This window comes from Microcaecilia unicolor, chromosome 11 (assembly GCF_901765095.1).
Source record: "Microcaecilia unicolor chromosome 11, aMicUni1.1, whole genome shotgun sequence".
In the NCBI taxonomy this organism is placed as follows: domain Eukaryota; kingdom Metazoa; phylum Chordata; class Amphibia; order Gymnophiona; family Siphonopidae; genus Microcaecilia; species Microcaecilia unicolor.
In genome coordinates, this window is record NC_044041.1 from 91,033,933 (window position 1) to 91,057,800 (window position 23,868).

Sequence of the window (23,868 nt, forward strand, 5' to 3'; positions counted from 1 at the left end):
ACTGCGTATATGACAGCTTGTCTGCATGTTTGACAGCCGTCTGTGGCATACGAAAAGCAGTCATGCTTAGCGATGGAGTGCTCTGCGCATGCTCAGCTGGCTGACTGGCTTCCCCCATATCGCATGCAAATGAGCCTGTTTGCAAAAGCAATGAGCAGCTCATTTGCATGCGATTCTCTTTGGGAATCCCTCTGTATTTCCAAATCGGTAATTTTTACCGATTTGGAAATACAGAGGGATTCTTAACGGGGACCTTTGTGCATCTGGGCCGGAGAGTCACTGGGGGATCCAAGAAAGGGGAGCGTCATAAAAGGAGGGTTAGAAAGAATTCAACGTTCCCTGCCATATGACATGCACCAACCCCTCCTCCCATCCCCCACCAAAAAGCATAGAAGCCATCTCCCCCACCACCACTAAATTTCTCTTACCTCACCCCTCTGGAGTTTGGCCCCAGCCTGCAAGACAGTGGCGCTGGCAGCTGCTCTTCTAAACTACTCCTCTATCTTGCCACCTGGGTTTGTCTTTCTCAGGTGGATCAGTGTTTCGAACCGCATTGAGCTTCATAGTGATGTGTGGACTAGTGTGCTGCATTTAAAAATGCTGTTCTATGAATGGCAGAGTAGGAGGAATAGGTCTGGGGTGTCAGCCTACAAAGGCTGCTGCCCTGTTGGTGGGAACTAGAGGCAAAAGAGAGGGTCCAAGTGCAGAGATGAGACTGGGGACTACAGGGATGAGTGGGGGAAGTGAGGGATAGAGATGGAACATGGGAACTCAGGAAGAGGAAGTGCATGGACTGATGGATTTGAGTTGTATATGGAGAGGGAGAAATAAAGAACAGATATTCGTGGTTTGAGTGGAAGAATAGCAACTCATGGACTACAGGAAACAAACAAGGAATGGAGTACTGAATGGGATAGAGAGAGGCCCTGGGGAGGGGAAAGTGAAAGCTCAGAGGTCAGGTGGATGGAGAACAAAGAGGGACTGGGGAATATAATGGGAGACTGGGGAAGATGAGTAGAATGTGTGTGTATGTGGGGGGGGGGGGGGGGGGGGGGGAGTATTGTGCAAGGACACACGGGCCCAATAATATTTTTCAAATATGCTGCAGCCACTGCTCATATCTCGGAGGTGGGAAATTTTGGTGATTCTGGTTACCCTGCTCCTCTTTAGATTTCCTAATGAACACCCCTGTTCTTCAGATCTCTGAAAGGGAACTCTCTCTGTGTAAGATGCCCCTATGGTTATGGCCAGCTCTTTCCCTTCTCCATCACTCTTCTGTTGCTATCAGAGAGTTCCCCTAAAAAACATTTAGTCATAAGTCCCAAGATCAGGTTAAAATGGTACCGGTTCCAGTATAGATTGTTGAGCAGTGGCGTAAGCTTAAGATCTAGGTGGCCATACAAAAGTTGTAAGGAGGGCTCCTAAGCAGTAGAGAGGGGAAAAAAAGGCTACCTCTACTGCCTGTATGACAGCTGTCTGTGGCATGCGAAGAGCAGCCACACTTAGCAATGGGCTGCTCTGCGCATGCTCAGCTGGCCGACTGGCTTCCCCCATATTGCAAGCAAATGAGCATAGGCATGGGCATGGAATGAAGCTACAAAGTAGTAAACCCCACAAACATCAACACCCCAGACTACACCCTTCCTATATCAGACAGCCTGAAAATCCTCAAAGTTAGAATAGACCGCAACTTAACACTAGAGAGCCAAGCGGCATCCACAACAAAGAAAATGTTCAACTCAATGTGGAAACTCAGCCTGAAACAATTCTTCCCGAGGGATACATTCCGCAACCTGATACAATCAATGATGCTAAGCCACATAGACTACTGCAATGGAATTTATGCAGTATGCAAAGAACAAACATTAAAGAAACTCCAGACCACTCAAAACACGGCAGCTAGGCTTATATTTGGAAAAACGCGATTTGAAAGCGCAAAACACCTCCACAAAAAACTACACTGGCTCCCAATCAAAGAACACATTGCCTTCAAAATCTGCACCCTGGTCCACAAAATTATCTATGGTGAAGCCCCGGGATACATGACAGACTTGATCAACTTTCTAACTAGAAACACATCAGCATCAACACGATCATATCTAAATCTGCACTACCCAAGCTACAAAGGACTTAAATACAAATCAACTTACACATCCAGCTTTTCCTACATAAGCACACAATTGTGAAACACACTAACAAAAGCCTTGAAAACGACGTACGACCGCCTATACTTCCGGAAATCACTAAAAACTAACCTGTTCAAAAGGCATACCCCACCAATCTAACGTAAATGCCTGATCCCTGCAACACAACAAAACTAAAGTACGTAATGGACAAAACTCAACTCTTCCGATGTACGTTTCCCCAGTGTGGCCATGCCACATGAACTTTATCTTACCATAATATCACTTTGTATTTGCTCTCACCGGAGTCTGCAAATGCCTCTCCGGTACTATGTAAGCCACATTGAGCCGACAAATAGGTGGGAAAATGTGGGATACAAATGTAACAAATAAATAAATTTAAAACAAAATGGAGAACATTTTTCTTCACTCAAAGTGTAATTAAACTCTGGAATTCGTTGCCAGAGAATGTGGTAAAGACGGTTAGCTTAGTGGGGGTTTTAAAAGGTTTGGACGGCATCCTAAAGGAAAAGTCCATAGACCATTATTAAAATGGACTTGGGGAAAATCCGGTACTTCTTTCTGGGATATGCAGCATAAAATGTTTTGTACTTTTTTGGGATCTTGCCTGGATTGGTCCCTGTTGGAAACAGGATGCTGGGCTTGATGGACCTTTGGTCTGTCCCACTATGGCAAAACTTATGTACTTATGTAGGTGCCCCTTTACCAAGATGGAGTAGCAACAAAACCATGACAACCAGCAGCTGTTCTTTTCCACCTTATCACAGACTAGACAATTCCAAGAGTTGCACTGTGTTAGTCCCACACAAAGCTGAAGTTTGTGATACCAGGCATTGAATCAACTTAAGAATTATCCACACAAAACTTCCCTCCTGTGGATACACTGCAACATTAGTCGAGATCTTCATAATCAGTTGAGACAAAGATTGTTAATTAGGGTGAGTCAGCTCTTGCTGTCCTCAGGTTGCTGTAGAGAAAGTACTTTTCACTCGGTACACAGCTAAGCCCTGGATTTTGTTGCTAGAGGAAGTGGTAAGAGCAGTTGGGTTTATAAAAGGTTTGGACAAGTTCCTGGAGGATAAGTCCATAGTCTGCTATTGAGATAGAAATGGGGAACGCTATCAATGTAACATATGTGTATCCCTTTTACATCTGCATTAACTGTTCCTAAATATTGCCTATATTTCAAATCTATTGAGAGGATTTAATTTGATATTGATACATTTCTATTGTTAGGAAATATTGTTCATTTCCGATTACGGTGTTTATATTTTCAAAACTTAATAAAAAAGAGTTAAAAAGGAAAGCATGAAATCTTGCTACTCTTTGGGATCCTACCAGGTACTTGTGACCTGAATTGGAAATGGGATACTGGGCTTGACAGACCTTGATCTGACCTATTATGGCAATTCTTATTTTCTTATGGCTCATTCTGTTTCCAGATTATAACCGCTGGTTTTCAATGTCATCACTCTAGACTGCTCTCTGCTTTCCTCATGTCAGTTTATCCTCTTTTCATGGCCCTCCAGTTCTAAATGAATTAAAATGTCACCTGACCATTGGTGTAAATTCCACCCAAACCTCTGCAGCACACAAAGGAAGAAGGGAGGGGACATGCTTACAGTGACTCCTGGATATTCTAAAGCAGACTTCCAATTTGGTGACCTTTTCTGAAATTGTGCCTTGGGAGCCCTTAAATCAATTTATAGCTCTTGCATTAGTTCCAACATAGGGGGCCCTTTTACTAAGCCGTGTAGGCGCCTTTGTGCGCCAAACACGCATCAATTTGGAATTACCACCCAGCTACCACGTGGCCCAGGTGGTAATTTCATTTTTTATGTGCATCCACTGCACGCACCAGAAAATAATTTTTATTTTCCAGTGTACAGCGCTAACCGGGCAGTAAAAGGCATTGTATGCATGTAGACCATTACCGCCTGGTTAACGCGTGAGACCTTACCGCTAAGTCAATGGGTGGCAGTAAGGTCTCAGACCCAAATTGGACTTGAGCCAATTTTCATTTTGCTGCACGTCCATTTTCTGCCAAAATAAAAAAAAAAGGCATTTTTTACAGGTACGCTGAATCTGAGCGCGTCCAAAACACACACCTACACTAGCGCAGGCCATTTTTCAGCGCACCTTAATAAAAGGACCCTATATGGTTTGGCTGGTCATGGGACACTGTGAGCATTTCTTAAGTAGAGGAGTGTGGTAGCTGTGTTAGTCCACTCTTAAGGTTATCAATAGAAATCAAACAAAATAAAACATGGAAAAGAAAATAAGATGATACCTTTTTTATTGGACATAACTTAATACATTTCTTGATTAGCTTTCGAAGGTTGCCCTTCTTCGTCAGATCGGAAATAAGCAAATGTGCTAGCTGACAGTGTATATAAGTGATAACATTCAAGCATTACTATGACAGTCTGACAGGGTGGGAGGATGGGGGTGGGTAGGAAGTATGCATGGGGACATCAAAGCATATCATTGATATTCTAACAGGGTGGGTGTGGATAGGTTAGAATATCAATGATATGCTTTGATGTCCCCATGCATACTTCCTACCCACCCCCATCCTCCCACCCTGTCAGACTGTCATAGTAATGCTTGAATGTTATCACTTATATACACTGTCAGCTAGCACATTTGCTTATTTCCGATCTGATGAAGAAGGGCAACCTTCGAAAGCTAATCAAGAAATGTATTAAGTTATGTCCAATAAAAAAGGTATCATCTTATTTTCTTTTCCATGTTTTATTTTGTTTGATTTCTATTGAGCATTTCTTGAAAGAGTGATTTCCCCAATGTTTGCCAGTAGGTGGCACAGTCCATCAAAAGATTGCCTTCACCTACCTACACATCCTTCCTACAAGGATATGAAGATTATTTTTTTTTTCCAGTCTTTGCTTAAGACTGTATTTAACTCTCCCTGAAAACCAGCTGCACTCACTTTTCAGAATGGCTGTACAAAAGATTCATGTCTGTCTGCTCCTGTCAAGCTATTGCTTACTAGCAACTTGCACAGGTAAGCTGCCCAGAGGGCAGACACGTCATCTTTATTTGTGGTTGGGGGGGGGGGGGGGGGGGGGGGTGGTGGGGAGAGAATGGGAGGAGGTACAATTTGTTAGTGAGTGATATGGGAAAGTAACTGAAAAGCTGATACTGTGCAGTTATGCGTCCCAGATGGTAGACTCCCGAATCATTTTGCAAATAAGTAGAAATTCATCTTTCTAATAGGATACATTAAACTAGTATAATGAAACAAACAGGATGCAGACATTAAATCTTACTCCTAGCATTTGCTGGTTAAATTTGAAAGCATATTTTAAGCCAGTAATGCTGGAGAGATACTTTGTGCAAAACATATTCATCTTTATAGAGCAACACACTGAATCATTACAGGAAACATCTATTTTTATTAGACTTAGAACCCACCATTCTAATCCAATGAGGCTTCCCAAAGCAGTGAACATCAAGCCCAAGATATGTGTGTTTTTCTGCAGCCTACCAGTGACTGTCCACAACACACACAGGGTCAGAACATGTTACAGGAATACAGGAAAAATGCATGCTTTGCAAATCTGGATCTTTGGAGTTCTGAAAAGAAAAACACTGGTTCTGCAGTTCTGTTTGCCCAAATTTGAAGCAGCTCATCTTAGGCCCATAGACTTCAATTCCCACTGTTTTTGACCAGGGGTAAAATTTCTATAGGGGGTGAAAAAAAATACAAAAAAGACACTAAGGAATCACAGCAAAGTCTTTTGCTCCTTAAAAAAGAAAAGGTTGCAAAAGTCCTGTAGAATTTTGCTAGAATCATTTTTGTCCCTCATAGAAGATATAAGCGTTAGGGTCTTTGGGGTGTTGAAAAGCGTGGCATTTCAAAATGTCCTGCAGACTTTATGTGCTTTTCATTGCTTTGAATCCTATAATCTGAACCCAAAAGTTTTCATATTCTATGGCGTGCCTCTGATTTTCTGCAAACAGTCCCTTCTTGAGGTCTCACATCATCACCCATTGTTCTAGAACCTCCTTTCCCCTGAAAGATAACCCCAATGGGACAAGAATCTAAGTGGCACATGAGTGTCCATGTATGAGAGAGTGAAAAGGATGCCTCTGCCTTGTGGAAGTAGTGAATAAGTGAAAGTAAGAATGTTGCTTCTCTTTTAAAGGCAAAGAAGGGTTTTAGGGAGGAAAGAAGGGTGGAAAGAAGAGAAAACATCAGCCAGCATAGTTAAAAGGTGAAGTAAAAGAGGCCATTACAGCCAAAAGATTGTTCTTCAAAGAATGGAAAAGGACCCAAATGAAGAAAATAAGAAGCAACGTAAGTACTAGCAAGTCAGATGGAAAGCATTAATAAAGAAGGCTAAAAGAGAAATTTGCCGCAGAGGCTAAAACTCACAGTAACAACTTTTTGAGGTACATCAGAAGCAGAAAGCCTGCGAGGGAATTTGTGGGACTATTGGATCATGAAGGAGCAAAAGGGGCGCCCATGGAGGACAAGGCCATAGCAGAGAAACTGAATGAATTCTTTGCTTCTGTCTTTACGGAAGAAGATGTAAGAGATCTGCTTGTACCGGAAATGGTTTTCAAGGGTGATGATGTGGAGGAACTGAAAGAAAACTTGGTGAACCTGGAAGATGTACTAAGCCAAATTGACAAATTAAAGAGTAGTAAATCACCTGGACCAGATGGCAAACATCAAAGGGTACTCAAAGAACTCAAGTATGAAATTGCTGATCTGCTGTTAGTAATATGTAACCTGTCGTTAAAATTGTCCATAGTACCCGAAGATTGGAGGGTAGCCAATGTGATGCTGATTTTTAAAAAGGGTTCTTGGGGTGATCCGGGAAATTATAGACCAGTAAGCCTGGTGTCATTGCCAGGTAAAGTAGTGGAAACTATTATAAAGAATAAAATTATAGAACATGTAGACAAACATGATTTAATGGGACAGAGTCAGCATGGGTTCAGACAAGGGAAGTCTTGCCTCACCAATTTGCTTAATTTCTTTGAAGGCATGAATACACATGCGGATAAAGGTAAGCTGGTTGATGTAGTGTATCTAGATTTTCAGAAAGCTTTTAATAAAGTTCCTCATGAGAGACTCCTGAGAAAATTCAAGAGTCATGGGATATGAGGCAAGGTTCTGGTGTGGATTAAGAATTGGTTATTGGACAGAAAACAGAGGGTAGGGTTAAATGATCATTTCTCTCAATGGAGGAGGGTGAACAGTGGAGTGCTGCAGGGATCTGTACTGGGACCGGTACTATTTAACATATTTATAAATGACATGGAAATTGGAACGACGAGTGAAGTGATGATACAAAACTATCCAAGGTTCTTAAAACATGTGCAGACTGTAAAATATTGCAGGAAGAGCTTAAGAAATTGGAAGACTGGGCATCCAAATGGCAGATGAAATTTAATGTGGACAAATGCAAGGTGATAAACATTGGAAAGAATAATCTGAATCATAGTTACGCCCATGGTCCACCTTGGGGGTCAATGCTCAAGAAAAAAATCTGAGTGTCGTTGTAGATAATACGCTGAAATCGTCTGCTCACTGTGCGGTGGCGGCCAAAAAAGCAAACAGAATACTAGGAATTAATAGGAAAGGGATGGTGAATAAGACCAACAATACTATAATGCCTTTGTATCACTCCATGGTGCGTCCGCACCTTGAATATTGCGTTCAGTTCTGGTCACCATATGGAACTCCTCTTGTATGAGGAAAGGGTAAAGTGGTTAGGGCTGTTCAGCTTGGAAAAGAGATGGATGAGGGGAGATATGATTGAGGTCTGCAAACTCCTGACTGGTGTAGAACGAGTAGAAGTAAATCGATTTTTTACTCATTCCAAAAGTACAAAGACTAGAGGACACTTGAGGAAGTTACATGGAAATACTTTTAAAACAAATAGGAGGAAATACTTTTCACTCAACCAATAGTTAAGCTCTGGAACTCTTTGCTGGAGGATGTAGTAACAGTGGTTAGTGTATCTGGATTTAAAAAAGGTTTGGACAAATTTCTGGAGGAAAAGTCCATAGCCTGCTGTTTAGACAGACATGGGAAGCAATTGCTTGCCCTGGGATTTGTAATATGGAGTGTTGCCACAATTTGGGTTTCTGCTAGGTAATGTAATAAATAAGAGGTGGTATAGAAAGATGAACTGTGGCCTCCAGATTGACAGCCCTATATCCTAATCCAGTAGGTCTCAACACTCACGCAGTCAAGTTTTCAAGCTATCCACAATGAATATGCATGAGATAGATTCACATAAAAGAGGCAATGCATACAAATCTACTTCATGCATATTCATTGTGAATAGCCCAAAAACACAACTGGCTGTCAAGGACTGGGTTAAGATGAGAACTACTGTTAACCTAACAAACTGCTTTTTAGTCTTCTTCTGAAGGCACACCCAACCAGTCAAGGTTTCAGGATTACCACAATTAGTATTTATACGAGCTTTACTTTACATTATTTGATGTTTCGCTTCACCTAACACTCAAAGCGAATTACAATAAAATAAAAACATACCGTATACAATGCATTTCATTGGTTACTCATTTCAGTCACTAACTCAGCTCAATGAAACATTTCCTTAAAAAAAAAACAAGCCTTCAAAAGTCTCTTAAATCTTTCATAACAGTGAATTTGACAAAGTTCTATAGGCAGACCCATTGTATGCAAATATATCCAGATTTATTTTGTGCATATTCATTGTGGTAACTCTGAAAACTTGACTGACTAGGTGCACCTCAAGAAAATTGAGAAGCACTGCCTTAACCCTTGAACGCTGCCACCTATGGCTTGATTACTAGATATGAGAAAGCTCCACTAAGCCTGTCCTGGTTTTGCACCCACCATGGCATGCAAAGACCTGTCATTCCAATCTCTTTAAAACAAAGATTCTCAAATTTCTCCTGAAGGACTCTCAACCAGTCAGGCTTTCAGGATATTCAACATGAATATGTATGAGATATATCTGCATATACTGAACAAGGGGATGCAAATCTGCCTCAGGCACATGCAGAGCCACTGAGAGACAGAGCCGGTCCTGGGGCAGGGCCTCCGCAGCCACTGCTGCCACTGCTGCTGCCCCCTCCTCCACTTGGGACACAGCCAACATCCCCCCAGTCGGGATGCAACTGCTGTTGCGGCCCCTCCCTCACTCGCCACTCCCCTGCCCCCTACCTTCCTGTGTCTGCCCCTCGCCGGCTTCCAAGGGGAGGCCCAGTGTTGGAGTCTGTCTCTGTCCTGCTCCTGTGTGCTGGGACCAGGTTATCACGTTAAAGCAATCACCTGGGTCCCGACAGGAGCAAGAGAGAGACAGACCCCGGCGCTGGGCCCCCATTGGAGGCCGGGCCAGGAAAATCTTGCCCTCCTCTCTCGGTGGCCCTGAGCACATTCATTACAGCTCTCCTGAACATCCAACTGGCTGGGGTAATCCCTGCTATAAAACTTAATTCAGTCCATGGGGGCTAAGCCTGTAGCTGGTGACAGGCCTGCCAAGAGGGGTGGCAAGATTCCTTGGACCCGGCCTCAAAGGGGAGCCCAGCTACTGCAGTGCATTGAATGGCTGGTGGGGATACCCAAGCCTTGCCAACCAAATAGCTCCATAGGACGAACCTCCCCTGGTGTAAGGAAGTTGGTAGCATGCTTTCTAGCAGCTGATGCTGGTACTCTGCGCATGCTCACTTCACGTGTATGAACTGAGCTTATGTGAGGAGCTCCGGTGTTGGTGGTTAGAAAGCATGCTGCGACTTCCTTACACCAGGGGAGGTTTGGGCTTTGGAGCTATTTGGCCGGTGGGATTTGGCACCCCTGCCAGCAAAGGTAACATTTTTAATGAGGGGGGATGGGATCAGGGAGAGAGCAGAAAGGAATGGATGGCCCCAGAGTCCCCCTGCTTTCCTGTGATGGTGTGGCAGGGTGGGGGGACCCCCTAAGACTGTTTGACCTGGGTAGGGTTACCATATGTCCGGTTTTACCCAAACATGTCCTCTTTTTGGGACACTGTGGGAGGTCCAGGCGGGTTTTTCCAGCCAGCCTGTTTGTCCGGGTTTGCGGACAAATGGGTAGGCTGGAATCGTACAGAGGACAAGTAAGTCTCCTTCTTGCAGCTTGCTACCGGCGCCGCTTCTAAATGGCTGCCGACACTTCAAGTGGCGGCCTCACAAGACTTCTAGAAGTCTTGTAAGGTCACCACTTGAAGTGTCGGCAGCCATTTTGAAGTGGTGCCTGAAGCGACCAGGTAGCAGCATCACCAGGCAGGAAAGAGTGGGCTCCTTTCCTGCCCTGAAGAAGCCACTAGACCACCAGGGGATGATAAGATAAGGTAGGGGAGGGTATGTGGAATGTGGGTAGAGGGTAGGGGGGGTGAGGGAGCTGTTAATAAAAGGTGGGTGGAGGGAGGCTGATAAAAGATTTGGGGGGAAGAAAATATATAGAAGGGGATGGCTTTCTTTTCAAGGGGGTCAAGTCAAGGTGACTGTGTGGGGTGGGGAGGGGGCTTGGCAGAGTGTGGAGTGGGGTAGGCATGTAGGGATGGGGAGGGGTGTGGCAGGTGGGGAGGGTGTGGGAGAGGCATTGTGGGGTGGTGCGAGGGCTTGGCTAATGGTGTCCTCTTTTTTGTCAGGGCAAATATGGTAACCCTAGACCCAGGCCTGCATTTGTCTCTCATCGGCCCCGGCTGCCCCCTTTCTTTCATACATTGTTCTATGTGCTGTTCCACTTGACCTGAATGCAGCTGTAATGTACACCACAATAATGTGTTTCTTTCCCACTAAAATAACAAATAGAAAAGGAGCAATCCTGTTTCTACCTTCATACCACCTCAAGTTACAGTCTCTCCTTTCAATATTCTGGATGCCTATTATTATTATAGCTCTGAATGACCTTCCACTCTTCCCTAACCCACTGTGTCAATACACTCTCAGATTTCAAGCTCTGTTGTCAAAGCTCCATTCCATCAAAGACCAGAAAAGGAACGGTTAAATCATCTAAACCAGCAGTTAGAACTCTAACTGCCTTCCTGGGCAGACTGGATGGGCTATTTTGGTGTTTAGCCGCCATCACCTCCTATGTTACTATGCTACATTTTCCCAAGCGTGTATAGTGCTACGTTGAGGCACTATATACACCCCTGAAAGCATGTGTCTCATTTCTCTGGGATCATGAATGTTCAGGCCTTCCCAAGGAAAGAACCTTACTCTTCAGAGCTTTAAATGTTCATTTTAAAACAAAAATGCATCAGATACCAAAATACTGAGGTTCTCCCTGGTCAGGCTGCATTCCTTTCACAGGTTTAAAAAAAAAAAAAACAACAACAAAATTACTATATTGAGTTTATGGAATGTGAACACCCCAGCAAAGCCGCGATATTTGACCATGCACTGAAAAGAATTGATAGTTTCCTGCATGTTTACAAGTACAGAACAGAAAATCAGAGGCAGGAAGAATATCTTCCCAGTGTGGACAAAAATGATAAAGAGGATCCCAGAAATCTGGGACACGTGAAGGTGCCTTAGTGGTAGGGACATGAGGGTAAAAAGCCTGCAGGTAGGGACAAGGTGCAGACCATCACCCTCTTTCTAAAACAGCGCCTACTCTTAGTACCAATTGTGTGTGTAAGTTATAGAATTCTAGCATTTACACATCAGAGGTGGCAATAATTGGCATTTATGCACTATAATTGGCATTTATGCACTATAATTGGCATTTATGTGCCATTCTCTAAAGTCTGCGTCAAAGTAGCTTAGCACATAACTGCAAGGGGGTTTACATGTGGCAGAGGCATAGCCAAACTCTGTATTTTCAATGGGCCCTTCCACACGCACGTGCCCCTCCCCTCCCCAGCCACACACCACAAATATCTTCCCTGAGATATTTTTTAAGAACATAAAGAGGTTTTTTTCCACCTACCCCACATCTTTTCCCTCTCCTCTGCAGCATCCCAGCATCTGTGCTCCTGTCTCTGAACTCCTTCCCAATGTCGGTACAGGCGTCCTTGGTGCCTGCAGCGATTCATTCTCACTGCTTGTGCTGGCCCAGCAGGCTTCCATCTACCAAGTCCCGCCTTCGCTGATGCCATTGCCTGTTTCCTGTCTGGCGGAACGCGGCAGATGGAAGCCTGCGGGGTCGGCGCAAGCAGCAAGAATGAATTGCTGCAAATGCTGAGGACACCTGTACCGACACCGGGGAGGGAAGGGGTTCAGAGACAGGAGTTCCGATGCCAGGATGCCGCGGAAGAGAGGGGGAAGAGAGTAGTGTGGTGCTGCAGCTGGGTGGGCCTGAGCCAAAATTGGGCCCACCTGTAGCTACGCCACTAACATGTGGGCAGAGCAGTGGAGCGTTTTCAGTTGACGTGTGCAACTTAGAGAATGCGCCTTGCATGGTTCACTTAGGTGCACAGAGGAAACAAAGAGTAGGGATGGCTGAAGGCTTCCACACAAAGAAAAGGGAGACCCAAGGAAGAGGTCCAATTTTAATATCCAAGCACCAACAGTTAGAAGCAATGGGCCTGACATGGTCCATGTTTTGGCAGGAGATCCGCCTGCTTCAGGGGTCAAACTCTGCGTACCTAAAAACAAACATAATTAAAAACCAAAATACAGTATAATATAAACCAAAATTACATCATAACTATAAAGAAATAATAGGGAAAAATCAATCTATCAAAACATTTGTGAAAGCGCCTTCAAAAACAAAGCAAACGCAAAGCACATAAAAACCTAAAATAATAAGTTAAAATAAAACTGATATATGAATAAATAGATAAAACTATTAAAAATCATGCTAATTTATAAACATATAAGGGCCCTTTTTCTAAGCGGCAGTAAGCACTAACACATGCTTACTATGCGTTAAAAGGCACTATTATGAGATGTGCTCAGGCATCCTGTGGTAGTTCAAGGATCGACATGTGCTATCCACATGCTAAAAAATAGGTTTTATTTTTAGCATGGGGAGGCATGTTTGAAGGCATAGAGTAGGCTGCCCTGCGCTAATCGGGTAGTGCAGTTAAATTGCCACGAACTGCCCGATTAGCATGGGGTTAGTGTTTGAACCCTTACTGCCTAGTAAATAGGTGGCGGTAAGGGTTCACACCTCAGTGACCAAATGCTAATTGGAAAATTAGCATGTGGCCATCAAGACGATATGAAAGGGCCACTCCTCTACTGGCTCCCAATTGAAGCCCGAATAACATTCAAACTCTGCACCTTGGTGTGGTGCATAGTCCATGGCAAAGCACCTGCATACCTCTCAGATATGATCATCCTACCTCTTAAGAACACCCTGGAGGAGGCGAGGAACTACCTAACCCTTCACTATCCCATATGCCACAAGCTAATCTACAAGTCCGTTCACTCAGTGAACTTCCCCTACCAAAGCTCCAAGATGTGGAATGCCCTTCCCAAATCACTATGGTCCTTAATTCCTTACACCAACTTTCGGAAACCTCTCAAGACTTACCTCTTCAAAAAGTTCATACCAGGGCTGGCCCAAGGCAAGATGCCGCCTGAGGTGAAGCTAACATGGCACCCCCCCCCCCCCCCCGGGCCAAGATCTTGCCCTCCCCCGGGCGTTTTACCTCATCACAGTGATGTTCCAAACCTGGCAGTGCCAGCGATTCCCATACAATGCCTTGCCGCCGCCGGTACCCGCCTCTTCCCTTTACTGCTGCTGCCTGAACCTCTGATGAAAGTTATTTCAGAGAGGCACCCACAGTAAAGGGAAGAGGTGGGTGCCACCGGTGGCAGGGCAGCATATGGGAATCCCTGCCGCTGCCGGGTTTGGAACGTCACAGTGACGAAGTAAAACACCGTAAAGCTGCTCCCTGAGATGATGCTCCTGATGAGTGCTGCCTGAGGCCCCCGCCTCAGTTGGCCTAGTGGTCGGGGCCGCCCCTGGTTCATACCCACTGAAAACAAAAACAAATACGCTAGCTGACTTTACTCCGACACTCCCCAAATCAACCATCTGCCCCTCACTCCCTAACTAAGACCTCTGATTCAATTTTCTCCACACCAATCTAGTCTCTCAATCGACATTGCTCTGAAACTCTATCAAAATGTAATTCTATTGTCCCCCCCCCCCCCCCTTGCATCGTCTTACATTCTATTTCTCTACCTGCACTAACCAAATTTGTAAGCCACATCAAATCAAACTTGTTTGGAATATGTGGGATATAAATACTGCTAAAATAAAAATAAATAAATGGGGAATTTGAAAATTGTGACCGTTTTACAGTCGTGCTAAGTGGCCTCAGCGTGCGGGAAAGCCCTGGGCTTCTGATACCGCAGGCCACTTTTTAGCACATCTTAATTAAAGGGCCTCATAGCGAGATACCACGTGATCACAACATACCACTGTGACAATTATAAAACAGGCAAAGAGCATGCATTAAAATAAATGTATCAAAGGAACTAAACCTATACAGTACTTTGAAGTTAACAAAGCAAAAGATGCAACTTTTTCATATATACAGAATAATGCCAATCAAGATGCTGAATGAAAACAAATGTATCAATTGGAGATATATATAGAACTCAATGATAAATGCCATGCTATATATCTCATCTCTAAGGCATACAATTGCAATGTGCCTTTACTATGTGTATACCTTAAGGGCCCTGTTTACAAAGGCGCATTGGCGTTTTTAGCACACGCTAACCATACAGACACCCCCATAGGAATATTATGGACTTCTAACGGTTAGCGCATGCTAAAAACGTTAGCGTGCCTTTGTAAACAGGGCGCTAATATTGTAAAACCCACAGAGAACAAAGACAGGTAACTAAAACCACACAAAAAAGATTGTGTTTCTTACTGTGAACGAAACCGTGTACATACCGTGATTATAATGTGCTCAAGAATTGCTAGTGTGCTAAAATGAAATAACAAAGAAAGTAAAGAAGGGAATAAATAACATTTGAGGGCCCCTTTTACCAAGCTGCAGCAAAAGGGGGCCTGCACTGGCCTCGGCGCATGTTTTTCACGTGCGCCGAGGCCTCCTTTTACCGCAGCAGGTAAAAAGGAAGTCTCTCTTTCCTGCAGGAAATGGCCGTGTGGCAAATAAAGCACTTGCCACGTGGCCATTTCAAGGGAGAGCCCTAACCACCACCCATTGAGGTGGTGGTAAGGGCTCCCACGCTAACCCGGCAGTAACCGGGCAGCGTGCGGCACTGCTCGATTACCGCCGGGTACACCCCGGCGCTATAAAAAAAATATATTTTTGTAGCGCCAGATATGATGGCGATAAGGGTGGGAAGTACCGCTGTGCTGCTGTGGTAGCCCGGCGGTTATTCCTGTTTAGCAAATGGTAAACCCATGTTGGGCTTACCGCCACTTAGTAAAAGGGGCCCATAATTTTTGCCTGGCAGCCATTCAGGATAGTAGATTTTAAAAACGCTGAATTTATCACCAGATGGTTGAATAGAAGCAAGATTCTTTTTTGTTTTTAGCAGTCCATCTATAGAATAATCTCCCACCAGAATTATGTTCGAAGAAATGTTATTATTCATTTTGTAAAGTTTTGAAAATTCATTTGTTTATTGAGTTTAGAAAGATATGATGTTAGTTCAATTAATTAGATAAATTGTTTCTGATTGATTTCTCTTTTTATTTTATTTGAATTTCTAATTCCTGATGGTTGTATCAGTTTTCTTTCTACTTACTGTATCTCGCCTTGAATCTCAAACTGAGGGAGTCGGTGGTTGACAAGTCTTTTATAACATAACATAACAAATACTGACAGCAGGACAATTTTTGGAGAGTGTAACATGTCACAAAAGCCTAAGTTGCCCCAAATGAGAGATTTTACAAAGATAAAACAAAAATGACAAAGAGGCTGATGGGCCAGTAACCCCCTCCCCTGTCTCTGTCTGGATTAAATGGTGACCACTCCCATCTTTGGGCTCAGTTCACAGAATTCGGTCCCAATAGCCTGAAGTGCTTTTTAGAATAGGTGTCCTCTGTTTTGCCTGTGAGTTTGGAAATTGAATGTCACTGAGAAAGCTATAAGTATTAACATTCCTTGACGGTCACAATAATAAAAATTCAAATATAGCCAGGGGCAAGAAAGCAGACAGAGGAAGAGTTTCCACAAGAACAGGTCAGGTGAGTTTTGTGGCTTGCTATATTCATTCTAATGTCTGCATAGACTTTAAGGCCCCAGCCCTGTATCGTGATGTTGTGGTAGAATGAGGTTCATGTGGAACAGACATATTAGGGAATCGTATAGAGGAAGAGTTACGTTATGTCCATTATATATATTTTTATTTATTTATTTATTTATAAGCACAGTAATGATATGGGTTGGGGACTTAAAGTGTAGTCCTCTATATATATCTATATCTATGTATATATATAGATATATATATATATATATATATTTTTTTTTTACTTGACTTGGATTGCAGGGCAGGTAAAATCCAGATTTGTCCCAGGGAACTTTGATCATGTCCCAGTTGTGCAGGGTGGGCATGTATGAAAGGTACCTGGACTTTATTTGTCTTCCAGCACAGGGATTGTTTGACTTTAATGGCTGGCTTTTGGAAACATACTGTCCACAGTGCCCACCATAATTCACCAAATCTATGATAACACTCAGAAGAGAGACTTCAACAGATGAGCACAACTTCCCATCCCATCACTAAAAACTAAGGGGTTGATATTCAAAGCAACTTAAATGCCATTGAAACATCTTGTGCCTGCCTAGCCAGCAATATTAACCGGACAGTTCATGTTGGAAGTGCAGGTGAGAAATGATACAGGAGGCGGAGCTGGAAGTTATGTGGATGCTGGCAATACTCAGTGCATATCCCCGCATAGCTAACCAGGCATGTAGGACCACATAAAAGGCAATCATAACTTTTCCCCGGTCAGCTATGCGAGTGTTGGCACTGAATATCGGCTGGCACCTGTATAATTCCTAGGTTGCGGCCTGAATCTGCACCGCCCTCCCTCCCTCCTGCCTCCCAAGGAGTCCCAAGCAAAGTTGTGATCCTCTATTCTCCCATCCCCTCTCATCCAGAGCAAAATTGTGATCCCCTCTTCCTCCTGCCTCTCTTGAGCAAAACTGTGATCCCCATTCTTCTTGACCACCTCACCCCCAGGCAAAGTAGTGATCTTCCTCCCTCCTGCCTCCCTCCCCCTGAGCAAAGTGATAATCCCTCCTACCCCAGGCAAAGTAGTAACCCCCTCTCCCTCTTGAGTAAAGGCCAACCTACTCCTGGCCCTCCCCCAAGTAATAGCAGCCCCCCCCCCACGCTTACCTGACGTGGCCTGATGGTCTAGTGGTGACTGGGGCAGGAGCAAACCCTACTTACTCCTGCCCCTTGCAGCTTCTGTTAAAAATGGTTGCCATGATTTGTAGCGGCAGTTTTGCGGTACTACTGCTAGAGGTTGACCCCTAGTGGTAATACTGCAAGACAACTGCTAGAGGTTGCAGCAGCTATTTTAACAGGAGCCATGAGGGGCAGGAGTGAGTGGGGCTTCCTCCTTCTCTGATCACCACTAGACCACCAGATCTTTTCAGGTTGGTCTGGGGGGGATCTGCTACGAGAGGGGAAGGCCTGGATGCAGGGTCAACCTTTGCTTGGTGGGTGGGTGGGAAGGAGGGGGATCACTACTTTGCTCATGGAGGCAGGAAGGAGGGACTTCTAACTATGCTCCGGGGGGGGGGGGGGGGGGAGTGGGAACAGGAGGAGGTACTTGGACTACACTTATGTGGATCCTGGCTGATATTTAGCTGGGACCTACATAAGATATAAAGGAATTGGAGAAGGTGCAGAGAAGGGCAACGAAAATGATAAAAGGGATGGGATGACTACCTTATGAGGTTAAGACGGCTAGGACTCTTTAGCCTGGAGAAACGGCGGCTGAGGGGTGATATGATAGAGGTCTACAAAATAATGAGTGGGGTAGAGCGGACAGATGTGAAGCGTTTGTTTACGCTTTCTAACAATAATAGAACTAGGGGACACAAGATGAAATTAGAATGTGGTAGGTTTAAAACAAATTGGAGAAAGTTTTTCTTTACTCAGCGTGTGATTAGACTCTGGAACTCATTGCCGGAGAAGGTAGTGATGGCAGCTGGCCTTGCTGAGTTTAAAGGGGGTCTGGACAGATTCCTGAAGGAAAAGTCCATTGATCGTTATTAAATTTTGGGGTTTTGCCAGGTTCTTGGGGCCTGGATTGGCCACTGTCGGAGACAGAGTGCTGGGCTTGATGGACCTTTGGTCTTTTCCCAGCGTGGCAGTGCTTATGTACTTATAAGTTCTGGTGGCCAGGAGAAGTCTAGTGAGTACCGAATATTCAGTGCCAGTGTCCAGGTGTAACCCAGCGTTGAATATCTGTGACTAAGTCAGCTGGCAATGGTAAACTGCTGGCTAAATATTGACTAGTAAGTGCTTATGATTTTGCATATTTGTTAATAATGCTTATTACTTTTGCAAGTGAGGTTAGAGACCTACATTTCACTCTTCTGACAGTTATGTTGATTGATTCATATTAAGCTTTAAAACTGAGAAATGCACTAGTAGTGGAATTTTTTCAGACCAACGATAAATAAAAGCTGCAAGGTAAAAAAATTTTTAACAATAAACGTTGACACTGTTTTTCACTGAGGTATTTTTCTCCACTACAGATTTTTTGAGTTTTGTAGGATATTGCATATTTTGCTGGCTTTACAGAATCTTTCAACATCACCTTTGAGCTATAATTTTTGTATTTGAATTTCAGGATATTCAGTACCCGTGTCTCTTTATTATTTCTATTTAAAAACTACTCGCCCTCTTGTTTTCCTTGAGTTTGTATGGCTGACAGGGCCTATTGTTTTGCTTTGGCTGCAGCTGTTCTTTGGCAACCCCCCAGAAGTAGCTGCCCTAGGTAACTGCCTGGCCTTGCCTGATGGTTGGACCTGCCCAGATGAGTTGCCAGCGGAATGATCTAGTACAGACGCCATAAGCCTTGCCTCTGCTTTATTACAAGTACTTAATTCTCCTGCATTTGGGGATGCAGCTCTCACCCATAACCACTGCCCCAGTGGGCTTACAGTCAAAACTGAGGTAATTTATTTACATTTCATATTCCACTTAAGGCTAAAGCCAGTGGCTCCAAAGCCTGGTTCTGGAGGCACCACAGCCAGTCAGGTTTTCAGGATATCCACTGCATGCAAATCTCTCTCATGAATATTCATTGTGGATATCCTGAAAACCTGACTGGCTGGAGTGCCTCCAGGACCAGGTTTGGGAACCACTGGGCTAAGCCTTTAGTGGACTGCAAACAATGTGTGGATTTATAGTCAGGTAACTAACACATAACTTCCTTATCCAGATATTTCAAAAAGTTCTCTGGATAATATCTGGCTGCTTAAATTGCTAAACGGGGCAAAAAAGGGTCGGGTTAATGGCGGAGCAGAGGTGGAGATGCCACTTATCTGGATAGAGGTGATATTCAGCTGCTGCTATGGCAGCATTTAATTTTCAAAAGGGCGAAATGAGGAAAATGGTTAAAAATAAGCTAAAAGGACTGGCTGCAAAGGTTAGGACTTTAAATCAGGCATGGGCGTTGTTTAAAAATCAAAACAAAAAAACAGCACCACGGGCCTTTAAAATGGAACAAAGTTCTTTAATGAATGAGCCTTGACCCGACACGGGCCGTGTTTCGGTGACTAGCACCTGCGTCAGGGGTCTACATAAAATACAAAACATAGAAATAATATATTTTTAAAGATTGTTAACATATAATGAATAAAACCAAGAATTAAAAATAATATTTAGACTCATCAAGCATACATATATAAGCCTATATAAACACCTAAAGCATTTAATATTTTAACATTGCATTTAATAATTTAACATTCTCATATATTATTATATAGTAATTTGAAAATAAATGGATAAATAATCAAAACAAAAATGGTAATGGTAACTCACCACAGTGATGACGTGGAAAACTTGGGGAATAACTCGAATATTTTCATCTACAATATTCCTTACTTTTGGACAAAAATTTTTTTCATATATTAATATATGTTTAAAATGCTTATTTTAATTATTAATAATATATTTTATAGAAAGGCCATATTATATAATACTGGCTATAACTGAATTTAAAAATAATTTTTTAAAACATTTTAAAATATACAACAAATTTCAAACATTACACTGATAATATCATGAGCCTTCAAAAACATTCAAATCAGCACAGAATAAATAGATATATACATCTTCAAATATAAAAGCCAAAATATAATATCTAGTGGCATTACTTGATCTTAATTTGAAAAAACAGCATTTTGTCACTATATGTGTATATATATATATACATATATATATATGCATATATATACATATGTATCTGTGTATATGTATATCTATATATTATAGCATAAACAGGGCTTCTATTATCTTTTGAAGCTCTGGGTATATTTATTTGGTTATCTGCCAATTGCAATTAATTATGTAAACTTTATTTGTAACTGCTATAATGGTATTTTAGCTAATGACAAAATACCTTAAAAGTTTACATTTATTTTGTTATCTACCAGTCACAATTAATTATACAAATGGCATCTTGAATAGTGGCAAAGGATTAACAGGGCTTTAATTCACATATATATGTTTCTCACATCAGCATTCATTTAATAAAATGTCTTCAATATATCTTTTAAAACATAGCAAAGATGATTTTCATAAACAATAAAATACTGACTTTCATTTTAACTCAAGTGTCAAAAGAAAAAAATCTGTATACCTCAAACTATATTGCCAAACAGAAGGGTTTCAATGAGTATAACAAACCATAATGCCACAGACATTACCAAAAAGATTGTGCAATTGATAAAAGTTGTTAAATCATGAGGCAGCAAATACTATAGTGCCTAACTTAGAAACTTCCTACAATTTATTGTCATGACAAAAAACTTACCCCCACGTCTCATGTAGTAAAAGCTACAAAGCACCAAGGCACTTTCACTTTCTGTATCAAAATGGATGAAAAGCTGTGCTCTCAAAAGTAATATCAATCGGGGTAATCTTACTGCCCCACTTGTGCAACATTATATGGAACAATCGCATTCCCCGTCTGATCTCCGTTTTTTTGTCTATCAAGTGGTTAAAAAGCCGTGGCGTGGTGGTGACCTTGATCTGCTTTTGTTACAACGAGAACAAAGAACTATTTTTGAATTCAATACAGTAACTCCTGCAGGACTTGTCTGTTTTTCAATGAATATTTAAACTATGTTGTTTTCTTTCTTTTCAAACATTGGAAGGATGTTCTTTGCAGTTCACTTTAAGGAACATTTATATATGTGACTAATGGATGTATGATATGCTTGGTTTAAAGCATATTTTTGATTGTTTGATGTCATGTATTTATGAACAAATGATTCACACATGTACTTATTTAAGTTTAACATCTGATTGCATGGGTATATTCAACATAATATTATGATAAAACTACAGATTTGTAATGCCACTCACGTTTCATTCTAGTTTTTAAGGTTTCAAAAATGTTTTTCATTAATTTTTTAATTAATTTTAATTCATTTTTAATAATCATTTTATATAGTAAATACATTAGAATATATTGGTACATTTAATGATAAAACCATATGTTTGTAATATTATTTAAGTTTATATTTAGAATTTAATAATTAATTATAAATGTAATTTATAGACTCACAAGGTAGATAATAATGGCACAATATAAACATACAATTATAAGAATGAAGTGCTGTTTAAACTCAATTTTAGCATTTACAAGCTTTTTTAATGACATAATAAAATAGTATATGAACAGTTAAATTTAAAATATAATTAATAGACTTAGTAAATTAAAATTGGGGTATGGTAAGTTCATATTTGTTCAGAAAATCTTTTTAAATTTGGTCATTTAATATTTGATAAATATTCATTTTAAGAGTAGATAACAAATTGGAATATGAAGAGTTAATTGAAGATACAATTTATAGATTTGCTAAATAGATTAAAATTGCAATATAGTTAGTTAATTGTTTTGATAATTACTCAATATCCTGTTATTTTATATATATTTTAAACAAATGGCCATTTTAATAATGTAGGCTTTAGGACCCAGTAAATGATTCCTGCATATCTGGCAGGCTTTTAGACCCAGTAACCACCTAAATTCATTTGATAGGATAAAGGTTAATGCTTTGTGAAGATTAGGTGTTTTCACTTAAGTTAATCAAAAAATGTCTCCACCCTGTGTGACGTGGTATTAAAAGCAGAGCCTTTTGAGAGCACAGCTTTTCATCCATTTTGATACAGAAAGTGAAAGTGCCTTGGTGCTTTGTAGCTTTTACTACATGAGACGTGGGGGTAAGTTTTTTGTCATGACAATAAATTGTAGGAAGTTTCTAAGTTAGGCACTATAGTATTTGCTGCCTCATGATTTAACAACTTTTATCAATTGCACAATCTTTTTGGTAATGTCTGTGGCATTATGGTTTGTTATACTCATTGAAACCCTTCTGTTTGGCAATATAGTTTGAGGTATACAGATTTTTTTCTTTTGACACTTGAGTTAAAATGAAAGTCAGTATTTTATTGTTTATGAAAATCATCTTTGCTATGTTTTAAAAGATATATTGAAGACATTTTATTAAATGAATGCTGATGTGAGAAACATATATATGTGAATTAAAGCCCTGTTAATCCTTTGCCACTATTCAAGATGCCATTTGTATAATTAATTGTGACTGGTAGATAACAAAATAAATGTAAACTTTTAAGGTATTTTGTCATTAGCTAAAATACCATTATAGCAGTTACAAATAAAGTTTACATAATTAATTGCAATTGGCAGATAACCAAATAAATATACCCAGAGCTTCAAAAGATAATAGAAGCCCTGTTTATGCTATAATATATAGATATACATATACACAGATACATATGTATATATATGCATATATATATATGTATATATATATATACACATATAGTGACAAAATGCTGTTTTTTTCAAAATTAAGATCAAGTAATGCCACTAGATATTATATTTTTGGCTTTTATATTTGAAGATGTATATATCTATTTATTCTGTGCTGATTTGAATGTTTTTGAAGGCTCATGATATTATCAGTGTAATGTTTGAAATTTGTTGTATATTTTAAAATGTTTTAAAAAATTATTTTAAATTCAGTTATAGCCAGTATTATATAATATGGCCTTTCTATAAAATATATTATTAATAATTAAAATAAGCATTTTAAACATATATTAATATATGAAAAAATTTTTTGTCCAAAAGTAAGGAATATTGTAGATGAAAATATTCGAGTTATTCCCCAAGTTTTCCACGTCATCACTGTGGTGAGTTACCATTACCATTTTTGTTTTGATTATTTATCCATTTATTTTCAAATTACTATATAATAATATATGAGAATGTTAAATTATTAAATGCAATGTTAAAATATTAAATGCTTTAGGTGTTTATATAGGCTTATATATGTATGCTTGATGAGTCTAAATATTATTTTTAATTCTTGGTTTTATTCATTATATGTTAACAATCTTTAAAAATATATTATTTCTATGTTTTGTATTTTATGTAGACCCCTGACGCAGGTGCTAGTCACCGAAACACGGCCCGTGTCGGGTCAAGGCTCATTCATTAAAGAACTTTGTTCCATTTTAAAGGCCCGTGGTGCTGTTTTTTTGTTTGGACTTTAGTTTGTACTTTGTT

The 23,868-nt window shown here is 41.1% G+C and overlaps 1 protein-coding gene across 1 annotated transcript in view; it reads left to right on the top strand.

The window, feature by feature from the left end:
- The first annotated feature begins 5,047 nt into the window (after positions 1-5,047).
- LOC115480139 (mucin-1-like) overlaps positions 5,048-23,868 on the top strand; it is a 76,066-nt gene continuing 57,245 nt past the window's right edge. Inside the window, exon 1 of the mRNA XM_030218620.1 lies at positions 5,048-5,169. Coding sequence (XP_030074480.1) covers positions 5,103-5,169 — 67 coding nt within the window. The 5' untranslated portion in view covers positions 5,048-5,102. The remainder of the gene's footprint in view (positions 5,170-23,868) is intronic.